The following is a 15,685-nucleotide window of genomic DNA, read 5'->3' as shown; positions in this document are numbered from 1 at the left end:
GATTTTAATAAATAATGTATGTTCAGGAATATTTCTGCTTTTTTTTTTTATGTCCTTCATTTTAATTCTTTTAGCAATATATTTTCTTGATCTAGATGAAGATTCTACTGTTTTTTCTTTGGTAACTTTTAAATTTCCATTTTTATGAAATCAGAAAGAAATTCTGAAATAACACCTTGGACATGGTCTTATTTATTCACGTTTCTCAGAGGTGATCAGGTAGCACATACATTCAAAAATAAGAAAAGGTTTGCCTGTAAATGTACTTATTTCTGCTTCTTTTACCTGTGCGTTCTGTGAATGAAAAGTCAGGTTGGTTTGCTTAATTACTTCAAATAATTTGCTCCTAATTTCTAACAAGTCAGGTAGGTCTTATTTGTTTGGCTTTCACTTGACAGTAAGGGGAGGTTGTAGTTTTTATCRTGAAGTTTTTATCATTAAACATGTCTGGAAACTAAGCCCAGGAAAGGATAAGTCATTACTTTTAAAATAGATTTCATATACATTCTTTTTACACTTCCCTCACAATATATGTATTACCAATCTTCTTAAAATTATTCAAATCTCTAAATCTTTGCTGTTTTTCCCATGGTCCTGGCTGCTTTGGAATTTCTCTTAGAGCTAAAAGTGGCCGGGAGTTCTCTTAGCTTAGTCAAGATCTACCTAACGGTCCTCCAGGCAAACATGCATCTGTGGTTTTGCATCCCAAGCCTTTAAGTTTTGAAGGGACTAGTTAGATCATATCTCCCTGTTAGAAACTCTCTTCCAGGATGGTATGTGCACCTCGCATTGCAGGTGCTGGTCATTCTCCACTTGAACTTTTGGCTGTTACTATATCCTCCCTTTTTTTCTCCTATCCATGAATATGGCTTTCCCCAGTTGCCATTTCCTCTGTTAGAAGAGTGAGGAAAATTCATGTGCCTCTAGTCCCATTTCTACATTCTTTTTTTAGTATAAAGTGTTTTTAGTATAAAGTGTTTTTAGTATAAAGTGTTTTTAGTATAAAGTGTTTTTAGTATAAAGTGTTTTTTTAGTATAAAGTGTTCTCTTGGAAGGACCTTGAATTTGTTGATGTCAAACTTCCATTTTAACTGGAAAAGAATGTTTTACTGTTTTCTTCAGCTTCATGCTTCCAGGGCCGAAACTGAGTTACGGATCTTAGAATAGGAACACTCTTCCATTATTTATCTCTAAAAGTCTTAGAAGTGCCTYCAGTTTGTTCATGTCTCCACTGCTGAAATACCGAATGTGAAAGTAGTTTTAGTCCAGATCTGCTACTGAACTGCTAGGGTAGAGAATTTTGTGCGGGTCTAAGCAGGTTCTGCCACAACTCAGGGACTTCTTTGGTTGTACTGTGTACATGTTTTGATTTCAGATGTGAGATGTGCAGCTACWGGAGCTTGCTATCTTCATGCTTAAAACAGTCTTTGCTGCTGTACAGAGTACAGTTGTACCACACTTACTGTTTGTACAGAGACACCCCTTATCCCCCGAAGATTAGTGCTTGGAGTCAACTGCTTGAAATCACCCATTGATTAAAATGTCACATGGATTTACTCTAAGATGAAGTCAAGATTATTTTCTAGTTACAGATTTTCAGGGTGTGCAATACACAAGTACACTCCTCTCAATCCTATTTCCTTCCTTCCTCAAGGGAGGTATGTTCTTATGCTACAGAGATGACCAAAAGTGTAGTTCTGGTTTAAAGCAGGAACATAGGAGTAGTAGAGGTGTACGTTTTAATATGCAAGTGTCTTAAGGGAAAAATATTTGGTTTTGTGGTGGAGCATAAGTATGCTTATACTTAAAACATACATGCAAACAGCATATATTGAAGAACTTCAGTTATAAAATATTTTTTTCTCATTTGAATATTTTTAATTGTGCTTTTTCTGTAACGATTTGTTAAGGTATTATGAAAAATGTAGTATTCAATGCCTTCAAAGAAATAATTCATAATTATTTAAGTAGTTCAGTGGAAATGCAAGGAAGGTTCTATCAAGCTATACATTCAAGGAGCCAAGTCATTGTCCTCAAATTATATATATATTATATGTATTTCAAATCTCAGCCAAAAATCAGTAATTCTTACCAATTTTAAAACTTTTGCATGTATGTAAAAAATACTTATGTAGGATGAATCACTTATCTCTTTGACAACAGTATATTTACTCCATATAGATTAAATTTATACTCATTTATTTTAAAATTTTGTTCTACAGAAATTGTTTTCTTTGGGGGCTGGAGACCGACAGCTGATACAGACTCCTCTACATGATAGCCTTCCTGTTACAGGCACCAGTGTGGCTCTTCTCTTTCAGCAACTGGGTATGTCTAGGTCTACTTTGAAAAAAAATTAATTTTTAAATTACAGAATGAAGTATTTTCTGTTCTCATTCAGCTGAAGTCATGTGCCAAGAAAGCTACATGGTAAAATTAATTTCTCTTGAATGAAAGAATGACTAATAGTGCTTTTATCTCCTAATCAAACGTTCATGTACACTTTTTCTATATCCTGCTCTGGTAACATAGCTCCAGAGTTTTCTTGTATCTGAAAAAGTACTGTGAGCAGAAGTGAGCCTGGCCTCTTTTTAATTACAACAATATTCCATGAAAAGATTCTGATTTTGTTTTCCTCTCTTAGATATCCTACAAACTGTAAACAAAACCAAGGAGAGTAGTAATAAAAGTAGTATAATGAAAATCAGATACCATGTACTGACACTAGCAACTATATGGAATTCATATTATTTTGTTACTGTCTATTATTCCCTTTTTTCTTGGTTTTTTTTTTTTCGCCAAGAATATCTAACACAATCCTCATCAAATGCTATCTTRTTCATCACAATAATACAACTGTCTCTTGCCTAGACATGGCAATACTAATCTCATGTCTCATTAAATTCTAACATACTCTATTAGTCTTCCTCTCCTTTGGTCTCTCAAGTTACTTTGAAGTACAAACTCATAGCATCCATAGATAAGGGAGAAGTCAATAGTCTCTTCCCTAATAGAGCTCTCAAGCTTAGTCTTCAGTAATTAAATGGCCTCAGAAAATGTGGTGGTGTCCATTTTCCTTGTAAACAGGCCAAAACAATAGCAACTGCTGTTCCCTACTCCAGCTAGCTGTAAGACCTAATCATTTGGGAGTGTAGAATATCCTCCAGGCACCAGAAGATTTCTTATCACTGATTTGGATAAAACRTTCAGAAGGAACTGCTAAATTTTATGTCTCAGGGAAGTAGTATGAGAATTAATAAGTAGGATGTCACCTACTACTAAGATTTAGTTCTATACTTCATATATTCCAAAAAGGATGATATTATTTTGTTGATGGTGGTTTAAATTCAAAACATGGTTAATGTGATATAGATACTGCTTATCCTGAACCACAGTTCCTGAGATTTCACTTGGCTTGTTATATCAAGTTTTGTTAAGATTACTTTGAACAGATTGATGACAATGGTTCAAATGTGGAAAGGCCCAACAGTTTTTTTCCCTCTTGTGCGGATGTAAAATATGGAATGAGGCACCGTAAATATGGTGTGATATATCATGCAGTATGTTGTATTTGTAGTATAAATGTGGTATGAGGTACCGTAAGTTGGGGCAGGGTCTTTTGCAGAATTACGGTGAAGGTTACTGTAAATTCACAATTTTAAAAATGTGAAAGAAGGCAAGGCTTTTAGTCAGTGCTTAGATAGATTAACTACCACTTCTTGTGACATTTGACCTTTATGGAAGTCCAAGTTATAATGCAACTTTTTTGGTCTAGTCTTTGTTGGCTGGAAAGGAGTACAATTAAGAGTCGGTATGCACATGTTAGCCAGCTGTTCTTTCCAGGTACGCTGTACAGCAAGTGTGTGAAAGTCATCAGGAGAGGGAGGAAGAGAGAAATAGTGAAGGATAAACTTTCTCATTACTCTCAATTTTGGTTAGTGACACTTCAGCTGGCTTGAAGGTGGGAGAGCGAGGCAAGTCTTTAAAGAGAAGTTACAGACTTGCATCCTGTTTGTTGCAGGCTGTTGCATCCTGAAGAAATAGCTCATGTCCACAGGAGAAGAATTTCTGTGTCTCTTCTATTCTTTGATGTGATGGACAACAGGCATCTTTAGTTCTGCTTACAGCACTAGTTGCTTGGGAATGGAGATGAAATTAGTTAAGGAACAGGCATATGAATTTGCAGGTAGATTATTTAGCAGCTGCTTGACCATATGCGGATGGGACTTACTTATCTCCTATTTCTGACCACTGCTTTTTTTTTTTACTGACATGTGACATTCATTTGGTTCCCAGCTGTGACCCCTTTCAAATTTCTCAGGTCTAAGTATCTGAGGATATAGCAGAATGGTGGAATCACCTTATATTGTCTAAGGATACAAAGTAAAAAGTACTTGCAGTTGTATAGTATACATTGATCTGCAGAATAGCACGTAATGCTAAAATAGAGTTGTCAGTATACCCATGTGTGTATGTTTGTTATGGATATTGAAGGCAAAAAGAGGACCTGGAAATAAGAACAAACTGTTTATGTAGATTCTTGTTTATCTTTGCATTTTATGCATCCTTATGAAGAATTAAAGGCAGTAAGTCCTGAAGGATGCAGTAAAATCTCTTAGTTCATCCCTCTGAAAAAGTTTTTTCTAAGGTAAAGCTATTCCTTTGCTCTGGAGATCATAGTTGAGCTTGGCAGAAAGCTTCTGTGCTGGTTTTAATGATATTTACTACTGCTATCTGTTCTGTTTCTCCTGTTCCACTTGAACAGGAGCTTAGTGCATACTTATCTCTATGAGCCTGGTCTAAAGCGTTCTACTTTTGCTGCAAGATTCCACTGTCCAGTATGGTGTTTGGTAGGTAGTTWAATTATAGCTGTGATCCCATCTAATGTCTGTGTTTAGGACACAAATATTGACTAGTTATTTGTCAAGTAACATGTTCAGTTGTTTCTTTACTGGTACACATCATTTAATCATATTTAAATGATTAATAGAAAATTGAAGAGTAGTTAGAAAAATATTTGGGAAATGAATAAATCACCTTTTTAAAAATAGCTCTTTAGTTGAGAAAGATGGGCAGCAACACAAAATTTACCACTATGAATAGATACAAAACTAATTTCAACATTTATTTTGAGAAATATTATGCAATAGTAGTCTCATCATGCCTTTTCTGTTTGGCAGAATAACCCTGTGTCAGAGGATGACCCTCCCTTTATTACCAAGTTTGCAACATATCTGGAAATAAACCTTATTTTTAGTTAGGCATTAAAGTGCAATTGGGAAATACATTCCCAAAGGTTTTAAACTTAATAACAGGSAACATCAGCATTTGACATTTTAAATCATAGACACATTCTTTTTGTTTGAAAAGAACTAATATATGGGAATAAAGTGACAAAAGCCAGGCATGTAGCTGGATTACTATACCTAAAAAAGATTTCAACAGCAATGATTAGCTGGAAAACAATAATCATAAAGTTAGTTTTAAAGATCCATGCTAGCTCAAGGGCTTTAGAACTCTTCTATTTCTGTTCATCGTGCAGATAGTAGATATTCATAAAAGCTTTAAAACATATTAGCTCTTTTCAGGCTTGAAGGATGTTTTTGTTGTATTTCTCTTTTTGTGTCTCTCACTTCATTAGTAACAATGCATTCCTGCGTTTCTACCTCAAACTCTTTTTATTGCTGCAAACTTAAATCCTACTTGCTTTCTCCATTCTGCTGGTGGTATGGTTGTGCAGCACTGACATATTCGTGTTCATGCCTGAGACATACACCTCCATCTCCCTGATGGGCAGTTTTCCCCAGAGAACCTAAAACATGAAATTATATTAGGACCTGAAGCATATACAGCAAAGCAAGTACCTTGATCAGCACTTCTATTTTTTACGTATTTCAAGAACTGATGGCATGAATCACACAACTAAGCTGAGCAACACAATTGTAAAAATGTATTTTTCTTAAGAATTAGTATTTCCTCCCTACTTTCTAAACACTTCATCAAAGACAAACGTTTTTCTTCCTTTCCTTCTTGTTTGTTTCCTTCTTGTTTAGTGTTTTACCTGTACTGTTTTCCTATCCGCTCATTTCCTTTGTTCCATTTAATTTGCCTGTGCTGTTTTTCCTTGTCCTGTCTTTCATTCCCAGTTCAGGTATTTTCAACAGATGTCAAACTGGCTTTTCAGTGTTACGAAGAAGGTAATTTTTAAAGTGTCAAACCAAAACTCTGCGGTAAATTCTGCTTTAAATCTTCTCAGTGAAGACATATGGCAAGAATACTTTTGAATTCAGGAGTATGTGCAATGTAGAGATTAAATAGATGGAACAGGATGAAGATAAATGCCACAGCTAGGCTGAATCAGGTTGCTTGGCAAACTTGGCTTTCCTTTGTCCAGGCTGTGGTGCAATTACCTTGGAAATGTTGGTGGTCATACTTTCTTCATTATCCTTCTGACTTTTTCCATATCTTAAAATTGTTTGAATCTAGAAATTGTGTGTATGCCATAGGTATTATATGGAACCTCTAGAACAATTGTCTTTATATATGTGTGTGTATATATATGTATGTGTGTGTATACACATATACACACACACACACACACACACACACACACACACACACACATATATACGCTCTCTCTATATATATATTTATATTTAAAGACTTTGGTGTCATTAAATACCAGTAATTTCAGATGCCAGAAGTGATTGATTGAACATCTAAGGATTTGTCATAGTTGCATAAAATATTGGTACTAGACAGTACATGTCTAGGTGTGCCAAYAGACATAGGGCAGAGATGTATGGAGTATGGCAGAGCTGATAAACAGGAAAGTGCTTCAGTAGAAGTGGTTTAAAATGCTCCACTGTGATATTAATTGTATTGGTAACATGTATTATTATGGCTAGCTAGTCAATTCCAAAATTCAAAACTGTGATTTGAGTCTGAATCATTCAGCATAATCTTTCCTTTCTCCCTGCTTGCATGTTCCTACCTTTCTTTTGCACTAGAGTAGGTAACTTGTCTGTTAACACAAGAGAGTTATTTATAAATAAACAAATAAATAAAATCCAACACTAAGTAAGCAAATGGAGATGAATCATTTTCTACCATTTTTTTCTGCAGTGGGACTGTGATGGTGATAATTTTTATTGCTTTAAATGATCATGAAACCACAACCCATTATTGTTAGACAGTGATAAATCAATCAATTCTTCATAACAAAAAGATGAGCTCATGTGTTAGTTACCGTTTCTCTTCATCAAGTTATGTTGGTGGGCTATCTAAGTGCAAGGAAATAAAAACAATGACAACAACAACAAGAACCCTGTATTTGCCCACTTTTCAGTCATTTGATTTGATAAAAATTAATGGAGAAAAGTTTTTATAAACTTTTTTTATATAGCAGTGAATATATTAAAATTGTGATGTTCAACTATTTTGTGGAGGGAGATCTTAATAACAGTACTATCATTTAAATTGTTTTAAATGAAGATCTACAGCTCCATCTCTATTCGAAATAGATATTTGTACATATAGAGGGCTTTAAATTAACAGACTTTTACTTCATAATTTTGATTGGACAGATAGAGCTTATTAAACACCAGATTTTTGTTACAATTCTGTTTTCATGCCAGTAGCATTCAGCACACCTTTTACTCTTGAAGACTTGAGATCTCTGCTTAGTCTAATAGTTTAGCAGGCTCTGTCCTTGGTTCTTATAAATATTTCCTTTGAAAGCTGATGTCGGGGCCTTGAGTGCAACAACAGCCCCACTCCAGGGCTTAGGTGATGTTGCTCAAGGTCAGCATTGATGTGGCACAGCTGTGTAGCCTGTGTTCAGATTATTGTGGAAAGAGCTGTGTGAGAAAGCTGCAGGAAGCAGTGACCCTGGGCCACTGGTCACTTGGAAGCTGCATTTGAGCTCGGGCCTTTGCCCTTGTTTCTTGCCTGAGCCATGGCGCAGCTACACTTGTGCCTGGCGATGTGCCTTGCTGATCCAGAGCCAGACCCTCACCTGCACACTTGACATCCTGGCTTACTCTTGGACCTTCCTCATGACTATGGACTTTCCCAGTGATAATAATTGAAATATGGCTGATCCTGGCTACTGGCTTTGGACCTGAACCTGACCCTGCTTGCTGATTTGACTTCTAACATGTGTTAATGACCCTGCTTGAGCAGGGAGATTGAACTAGGTGATCTYCAAAGGTCCCTTCTAACCTTACCCATTCTGTGATTCTGTGACTTTCTGGCTTGACCCAAGACCTTGCTCATCACTGTGGACTCCTCTGACAATCTGTACTTTTGACTGAACCTAGCTACTGTCACTGGCCCTACTCTGCTCATCTTTCTGAGGATGCTATGGGACTTCACCACTTCATGGTGAGGGGACAGGCCCTGCTTGCCTTGTTGCCATGCCTGGCTCCCATCTTGCCTTTCCTTACGGAGCGATCCGCCATTGTTGCTCCCTGGCGGTTGATTATTCTTTTCATTGTTTGCCTTCCAGAAGTCGTGAAAAGGTGATATTTTGGCTAAGCTGGCTTCATCTGTGAACAGCCTTTCCAATGTGTTCTTGGATCCCAGTGCACCTCAAAAATTATGAGATTAGCTAAGGGAGCATAACTGTTCATTTATCGCAAAGATAAACATCCCGCAGTTTAGCAACTGTTGACCTATACAGAGGTCTCTGAGCATACAGAGAAATGATGTGGTGCAGATCATCTGTGATGCTTTGTTTTGGAGCTGAGTACAGTGAAGCATGCTGAGTCAGACTTCAGCACCATCAGGCAGCAGTAAAGTTCAAGTAGACCTCTCAGGAGATACACATGTGACATGCATTAACTTTTTTACGAGACTGCAGAGACCGTCACAGAAGGAAAAAGGTATTTTGCTTTCTCAAAGAAAGATCTTGAAGTCTACAGACTCTGTCACAAACAGCTTTGGATGCAAATTAGCAGACCAATTTACATGCTGAAAGAGAGCAGTATTAGTGCTGTCAAACATAAGTGATTTGCAAGGCTGTTGTGGTTGAATCGCATCTTGCGTAAGGAAGAGGATGAAACGTTTGGTTAAGTGTCATGCACTATTTAAGAGCAAGAAAACTTGAATGCTTGGGAGAAGAGTGCACTCGCAGRTAAGATCATAAGACACTGCCTCAAATACATTCTGTCGTGAGTCCTGAACATACTTGCTTGTTCTGTGGTAAGAGAAAGCTTAAATACCAAGATAGAGATCTTTGAAGAAAATCTGGATGCCAACATACTGTGCCTTTTGCACTGCTGATTGCCAAGAAGCAGCGGAAGGGTGCAGATATTTTCCTTTTTGCAAAAGCACGMCTGAACTGCTCAGTCTTTCGCTTCCGTGTGTTGGTTTCAAAATCCTTTCTCAGTGACCCCCAGAATTTGACCGTTGTCTTGCAAAGTTAGTGTAAACTTCCTTGCTGCTCCTTTACAGATACTTTTTAACTTTCACTCTTGCTGGTCTACGAGCTTTTGAGAATGTGTAAGCCAAGTAGAGGGACAGCATTTTGGACTACACAGTGCTGTTGGAGACAGAGTCCGTTTGTATTCTAAGTATTTCATTTCTAATACTGTGAATGGAACTTTTCCAATGTTCCTTCAGTTTCAGAAGGGAAAAGAGTTTTACTTACAGTAACTGAATGTGCTGCCCTGACTGTAAGACAAAAGATAAAAACTCTTCCATGTAAGTGCTTCTATTTCGCTTTTTCAATAGAATAGGTATACTTGGTCCATACATAAACACCAAGATGGTTATTCAAAGAAAAAAACATTAGAGAAGTAACAGAAGATAATGTGTGTTTATTACACTGCTTATTATTTCTATTTGTAATATTGTTAATACCTTAAAATAAGTTTCGCTTTTTTCTTTTTAAGAAAGTTGAAAATAATTTTTTTTCTGTTGCATCAGTACGTAGCTAGATTGGGAATTTATTGTGTATGAATTTATAGAAGTTGCACTCTGCAGTCATGGTGAATGACAGGTTATCTGCAGTAGCTTGTGCTAGGGAAAATAAAGCAGGTTGTCTTACATGATCTGGCAAATTCCCCTTCCTGAATTACTTGGCATTTACCATGATKGAGGAGCTTCTAGAGAATTGTAAATAATTTATGTTGGTGAGGACCTGTGCAAGTCAAAAGGTCCAATCGCACACTCTAAACAGGGCCCGCTTTAAAGTTAACATCAGGTTGATCATGTGGACGCTATGAAACAACTGGTGTTTAATAATGTTTGAAAGTTTGAGTACTTCAGGTGGTGAGCAAAACTATTTGAAAAATTCTCAGTTTTATGTCTAACTGTAATATTTTGGCACATGGCTTAGTCTTTAACAGACCATTTTGATGCAGTTCAATCCATGCCTGTTCAGTTCTCTTAAAAGACCCCTGAACATACAGCAGTTACATAGTGACAGTTACTATTTTACAGATTTGCACTCTCATCTGATACTCTTGAAATAGTTCTAAGACAGATGGATCTTATATAGAGCTATGTGAAGATAATAGTAAGAGTTAGAGACAGAACTTACTTGTTCCGTGATTATTAAGTTTTTTATGTAATACTTTGTATTTTATCCTTTAATTAAAAAAGCATTTTTTGTAAATAGCTTTGTCATTTCATATAATTTTCAGATCAATTTCGTAAGCTTATATAAAAACATCAAAAATGTAATTAATTTTACTGCAATTATTAGGGAGTACTTATTCATCAAAAAATGGAAAAACTGAAATATGATGTTCCACAAATTAGGTAACTTCTATGTTACTTCATTTTTAAAGTGACAATCCTTGTAGGACATGCTGTGCTTTACATTTTTATTCTGAATAAAAGAGAAAGTAGTTCTGATGCTTTTAGAGGAATGCCTCCTTTGAAAAGAGAAATCCCCAAATCACCCAGAATCTGAAAAGATGATGTAGGCTGTTGATCATGTTATTGCTCATACTGGCTTTTCAAAACTGCTTTTTTGAACAAAACATTTTAGACTTTTCAGTTGTGTTTTATCCTTTTATTTTTGTTCCATATCATAGATTGTATATATTACCATTTGCTGCTTTTTTATCAATATTTGTCATCTGATCTAGACTATATGATAAATATGTTAAACACTTGTTTTGAAACAGTATACCAGAGACGGAACATAATGGAGTTAAAGCACTTCAACTTGCAACAAAACTTTAAATATGTGTGATAGTTAACTAAGTTCTCCATATAAACCATTTAAGTACTCTATAAACCATCTAGCTTTTTTTTTTTATTTTTTCCAAGTAAATGTCTTTCAGCAGTCCTTACTTAAGTTGGTGGATCTTAAATAAAGTAAAAGATTTTTGTAGAAGTTATGAACTGYATAAGAAATAAGTTTAAGACTGTCCTGAAGGCTGGGAAAGTATCCTAGGAAAGTTTCACTGTATTTTTGCGGTATTCTCACAGTAGTTCCTCAGAGTCTACTGTTAACCACTATCAAAAACAGAATTCTAGTTGAACCACTGGCCTTACCAGTGAAGTAGCTATTATGTTCTTGTGTTTAAGTTCTTCATTTAGAAAAAAGAATTAAGCCAGATCTCCTCTGGAATGTCGTGTGCCTCTCTGGTTGTGCAGAATTTTGTGTGTGTGTGTGGTTGGTGGTGGTGGTGGTGGGGATTCTTCCTGCAATAGGCATGGCGCTGGGTTAGTAAATAAGAGGAGGACAGGGAAGYTTACCCTAATGGAGGTTAAGGGAGTATTGGCAGTTCAGCGTAGTTCTGGCCAAGAGAAGAGATGTTGATCTAAATACAGTAAAGTGTTTAAAAAGAAAGAAAAAGAGAAGAGGGAACAGGAGAAGACCTTTTAAGACTTATTTAAGCTACAGAAAATGATCAACATGAAGAACAAATGAATGTAAAATGGCCGTGAATCAATTAAGGCTGGAAGTTAGATGATTTCTTAACTTTAAGAGCAGAAAAGTTCTGARACAGTCTTCTGTTGTGAATAGTAATGACAAATGATCTTAGTATATTTAAGATGAAACTTGATTAATTGGAGATCATCTTTGAGACTGAGGTCAACTGAGATTGTCTGATGTCGTCATGATGGTAAGGGGCTAGACTCCTACTGTTTCTAGAACCTTCCAGGTCCATATTTCTAAATCCAGGATATGTTAAAATACCCAGAATTTTTGCTTTTAATGCATTTGTTGATACTTTGAGGGATGTTTTCTGTAATGTTTTCATTATTTTAATTCTGGTTTTGGGGAGATAAGGTGTTCAGCGTCTCAAGTATACCTTATAACAGTAGAAGACTGTATTAAATTACAGTATAAATGGGAAAAATCCATATTAAATATGTATGCATTTTTGTATTGCTGGGAAATGTGAAAGGGTCACTGCACAGTCAGTATATTAGCTGGCTTCAACTTGTTGGCTAAGAAAATCCCAGTGTCTTCAACACAGAGTGAGAATTGTTTATATTTTAGTATTATGCTTTATTCAGAAATAATTTATGGGCAGCTAAACAACGAGATACGTAACTTTTGCAGATGCAGAGTTTTCAGTACAGTAGTATCTGTAATTGCAAGATGCACTAAGTTCAGCCTGTTTATGTGATGCCCTTTCCACATCTCATGTTTGTCATGAGACTTCAGTGATGTGAACCAGGGTGGTTTTGGCCTGCCGTCAGGATGTTTCCAAACTTTTTGCCCAGTTCGCTCCATTTCTTTCTTTCCATGAGATATCATACACTATGAGAATATATACCTTTTGCTGGAATTTAACTACATATACAATAAAATTAAATTATGATGACAGTTTTATTCGTATGTATATAATTTAGAAACTCCTAATCGGTCTTTGAACTTGATAAATTGTATACTGTCCAGCCTACAGAACCTGGCTCTGCATGTTGCATGAATGGATGTTGCTGGCTTATGTTGCAGTTTCAGTTTAAATCGAAGTGGCCAGTGAGCTGTGATTAGCTCTATAACCCATCAAGAGAGAATTTGCCATTCAAGCTTTCAGAGTAGATTTATGTAGTCCGTCAAAGAACTAATAGATTACAAAAGGATTTGGCCACAGCATTTACTGCTAATGGGCACTTACTGCTGCAACAGCAAAACAGAAAGAAAGTATTCTTTTTGAAGCTATAGGAAATAAAAGGATATTGCGATAACAAATTTTGTATAGCAGGTCTTCTGCGTTCCAAAATAACTGCACTCTGTGGGCAGTCACTGAGGCTTCATTTCCCCAGCAGCATAAACTGATTTATCTGACAGGCTGCAGATCCCATTTGTTTCTCTATTTCCAGTTGCACAGTCCTGCCATRTCCCTGAAATGGTGCTTGCTTGACCCATGCAGAGCTATTTTATCTCACTAAGTTAACAGAAAATATTTGGAGGGATGGAAAGAGGGAAGGTTTGTTTTCTGTCCACAGCCTCAGGTTATGGTTAAGTCAGTCTAGTAGCTAGCTGCTGCCATAGGAACAGCTTCATCCCTTCTTCCTTGCTGAACTAGTTCACCTTGATGCCACCAGAGCTTTAATGCAGGTGAAAGAAAGTAGCAGTGTGCAAGATCAGGGAATGGCTGGGGAAATGGGGTAAGACTGTCCCTTTTGTTTATGATCAGCTAATGTTAGACTGTGCCCTCARTGGATGCTGCTTGTATTTTGACATTTGTCTGGCGTATGTGGATACACTGGGAGCTTTGTTTTCTGCCAGTATAATGTTGTAATGCCAGCTATTCATGGACAGGACTCTGAAATGTGTTGGCAGGTTGTGACCAGCTTTTCCTGTATTGTTCACTGTTTTGCAGAACCATGAAGAACATCACACAAGATGCTCACTTACTTTTACCCAGTCTGAACTTGTATTACTAATGATTTTTTAATGAGAAACATATGCAGTAGTTCACTGTAAGCAAATTATAAACTTCAGAAGGGAAAGTTACCTAAATAAATACTAGCATTAAAGAAACTAGAAGCTGTATATGTGATAAAGTCCTTTATTTGATTGGCTGTTTTTTTAAGAGGAAGCTGACTTTCAAATATTAAAACAATACAATTATATGTTGATACTTGCTTTATAATGATGAAGTGAAAAAATTTATTAAGTGAAAATTTCACTCGAGGTGTTTGAGAAGAGAGTAATCCTAACAAATATTTTTTCTATTTATAGCAGAACCTTAGAAAATGCCTCTTGGGAAGGTGAGAGGTGAAAGCAAATCAATGTTTTCCAGAGTTGAAAAAAATGTAAACACCAGAAAATATCTAATAAACAAAAAAAATAGAAAAGGTGAAGAAAACTTACTTGCTTACTGAATCAGAACTGACTTGGATTACATTACTCTTCTTTCTACTTCTAATGGTATGAATGCAGAAACACATTTTTTGCTTATTCATGAGCAAACTGTAGCATTTAAAGTTTAAATTTCAAAACTTCAGTGTTAATACTCTAAATAGATTTCATTCCTTATGCTTGTTCTTGTCATGTCATGCTTAAACTACTGCTAATGTAGTTGTAAAAATAAGTTTTTACATATACATACTATCTGAAGTCTGCATATTGATTGCAACATTGCAACTCATTCAGTAAGATTTCTCTGAAGCTTTTTAGGTTCTTAACACCATTGAGCCTCACTGATTGTCTGATAACATGCTTTCATATTCACATTTTTTTTTAATGTTGCATTGGAGAGGTCAGGGACACAATTTCTTCTTCAGCGTATTATCTTCTAAAAATAGTTATATTTTGGCATACCACAGAATCCCAGCAAGTGATAATTCCTTTTTATTCGTTCATTTATGCATCATTTATTTACTCATTCATTTATTCATCATTATCAGCAACTTAGGCATTTTAGTTGCCATATACCTTGCTGTTGGTTGAAAATGGAAAGAAAGCCAAAATTRTATTATTTAATTAAAACAAGTCATTAGTTTATGATTATTTCTTATGGAAAACAGCAGTAACGTTTTCATGTGTATAGTATGAATATTTTCATTGCCACAGATCTTCATGAAATCCATATGTTTTTAATATTATTTATTATTATGATTAATGAAAACAGTCGTTGGTTATTTTAACTTTTAGCAGTTGTTGTTTGAATCCTTTATGTGCTGTATTAGCCAATAGCAAACTTCTTGACCCTGGCTCCCACGAAAATAGTTAACTACAGGAATGTTTCTTCATCCACTACTGTTTTGTTTAATTAAAATGGAAACAGAAACTATGCTTTTCATATTCTGGTATGGAAGTACTCTTTTAAAAAAAGATAACGTTTGGTATGCTTACCAAATAGTAAGGCTCTGGTGTGTAATGGGGTCTTTGCACRGTGGTGTTAGTCAAGGGCATGTAAGTCCTATAATTTCTTAGATTTCCTTTGAGGAGGAATATAGAAGATTGAGCAGCTGTGATTTTTCTTTCTCTTGCCTTTTACTTACCCTGTTACTTAACTCCACTATGCTAGTAGCTCAAAGTCTTTCAGAGTGTTTAGCTGTACAGACCTCTACACATTTAGCCAGTATGAAATCCCTTGCCCCCAAGACAAAACACTGTGGTCAGCCTTACGCCCTCTTCATAAAGACTGATCTTCACTGATCTTCTTCTGCCTACTCCCCCTTCCCCAACACAATTTTGCAACAGACTTTAAAATTGCAGCCTTCCTTCAACTATATCAGTTCTAACTCCTACCACTAGTTTTTT

The 15,685-nt window shown here is 36.0% G+C and overlaps 1 protein-coding gene across 4 annotated transcripts in view; it reads left to right on the top strand.

The window, feature by feature from the left end:
- The window catches only part of SBF2 (SET binding factor 2), a 271,467-nt gene that overhangs the window by 130,109 nt on the left and 125,673 nt on the right, over positions 1 to 15,685 (top strand). For all 4 annotated transcript variants that reach the window (XM_085317208.1, XM_085317207.1, XM_085317206.1 and 1 more), the window contains one exon: positions 2,223 to 2,328. In XM_085317208.1, coding sequence (XP_085173334.1) covers positions 2,223 to 2,328 — 106 coding nt within the window. The remainder of the gene's footprint in view (positions 1 to 2,222; positions 2,329 to 15,685) is intronic.

This window comes from Rhea americana, unplaced genomic scaffold, assembly GCF_003343005.1.
Source record: "Rhea americana isolate MKP2758 unplaced genomic scaffold, rheAme1 scaffold_49, whole genome shotgun sequence".
Taxonomy (NCBI): domain Eukaryota; kingdom Metazoa; phylum Chordata; class Aves; order Rheiformes; family Rheidae; genus Rhea; species Rhea americana.
Note: the sequence above shows the minus strand (reverse complement) of the source record. Positions and strands in the feature narration are given on the sequence as shown.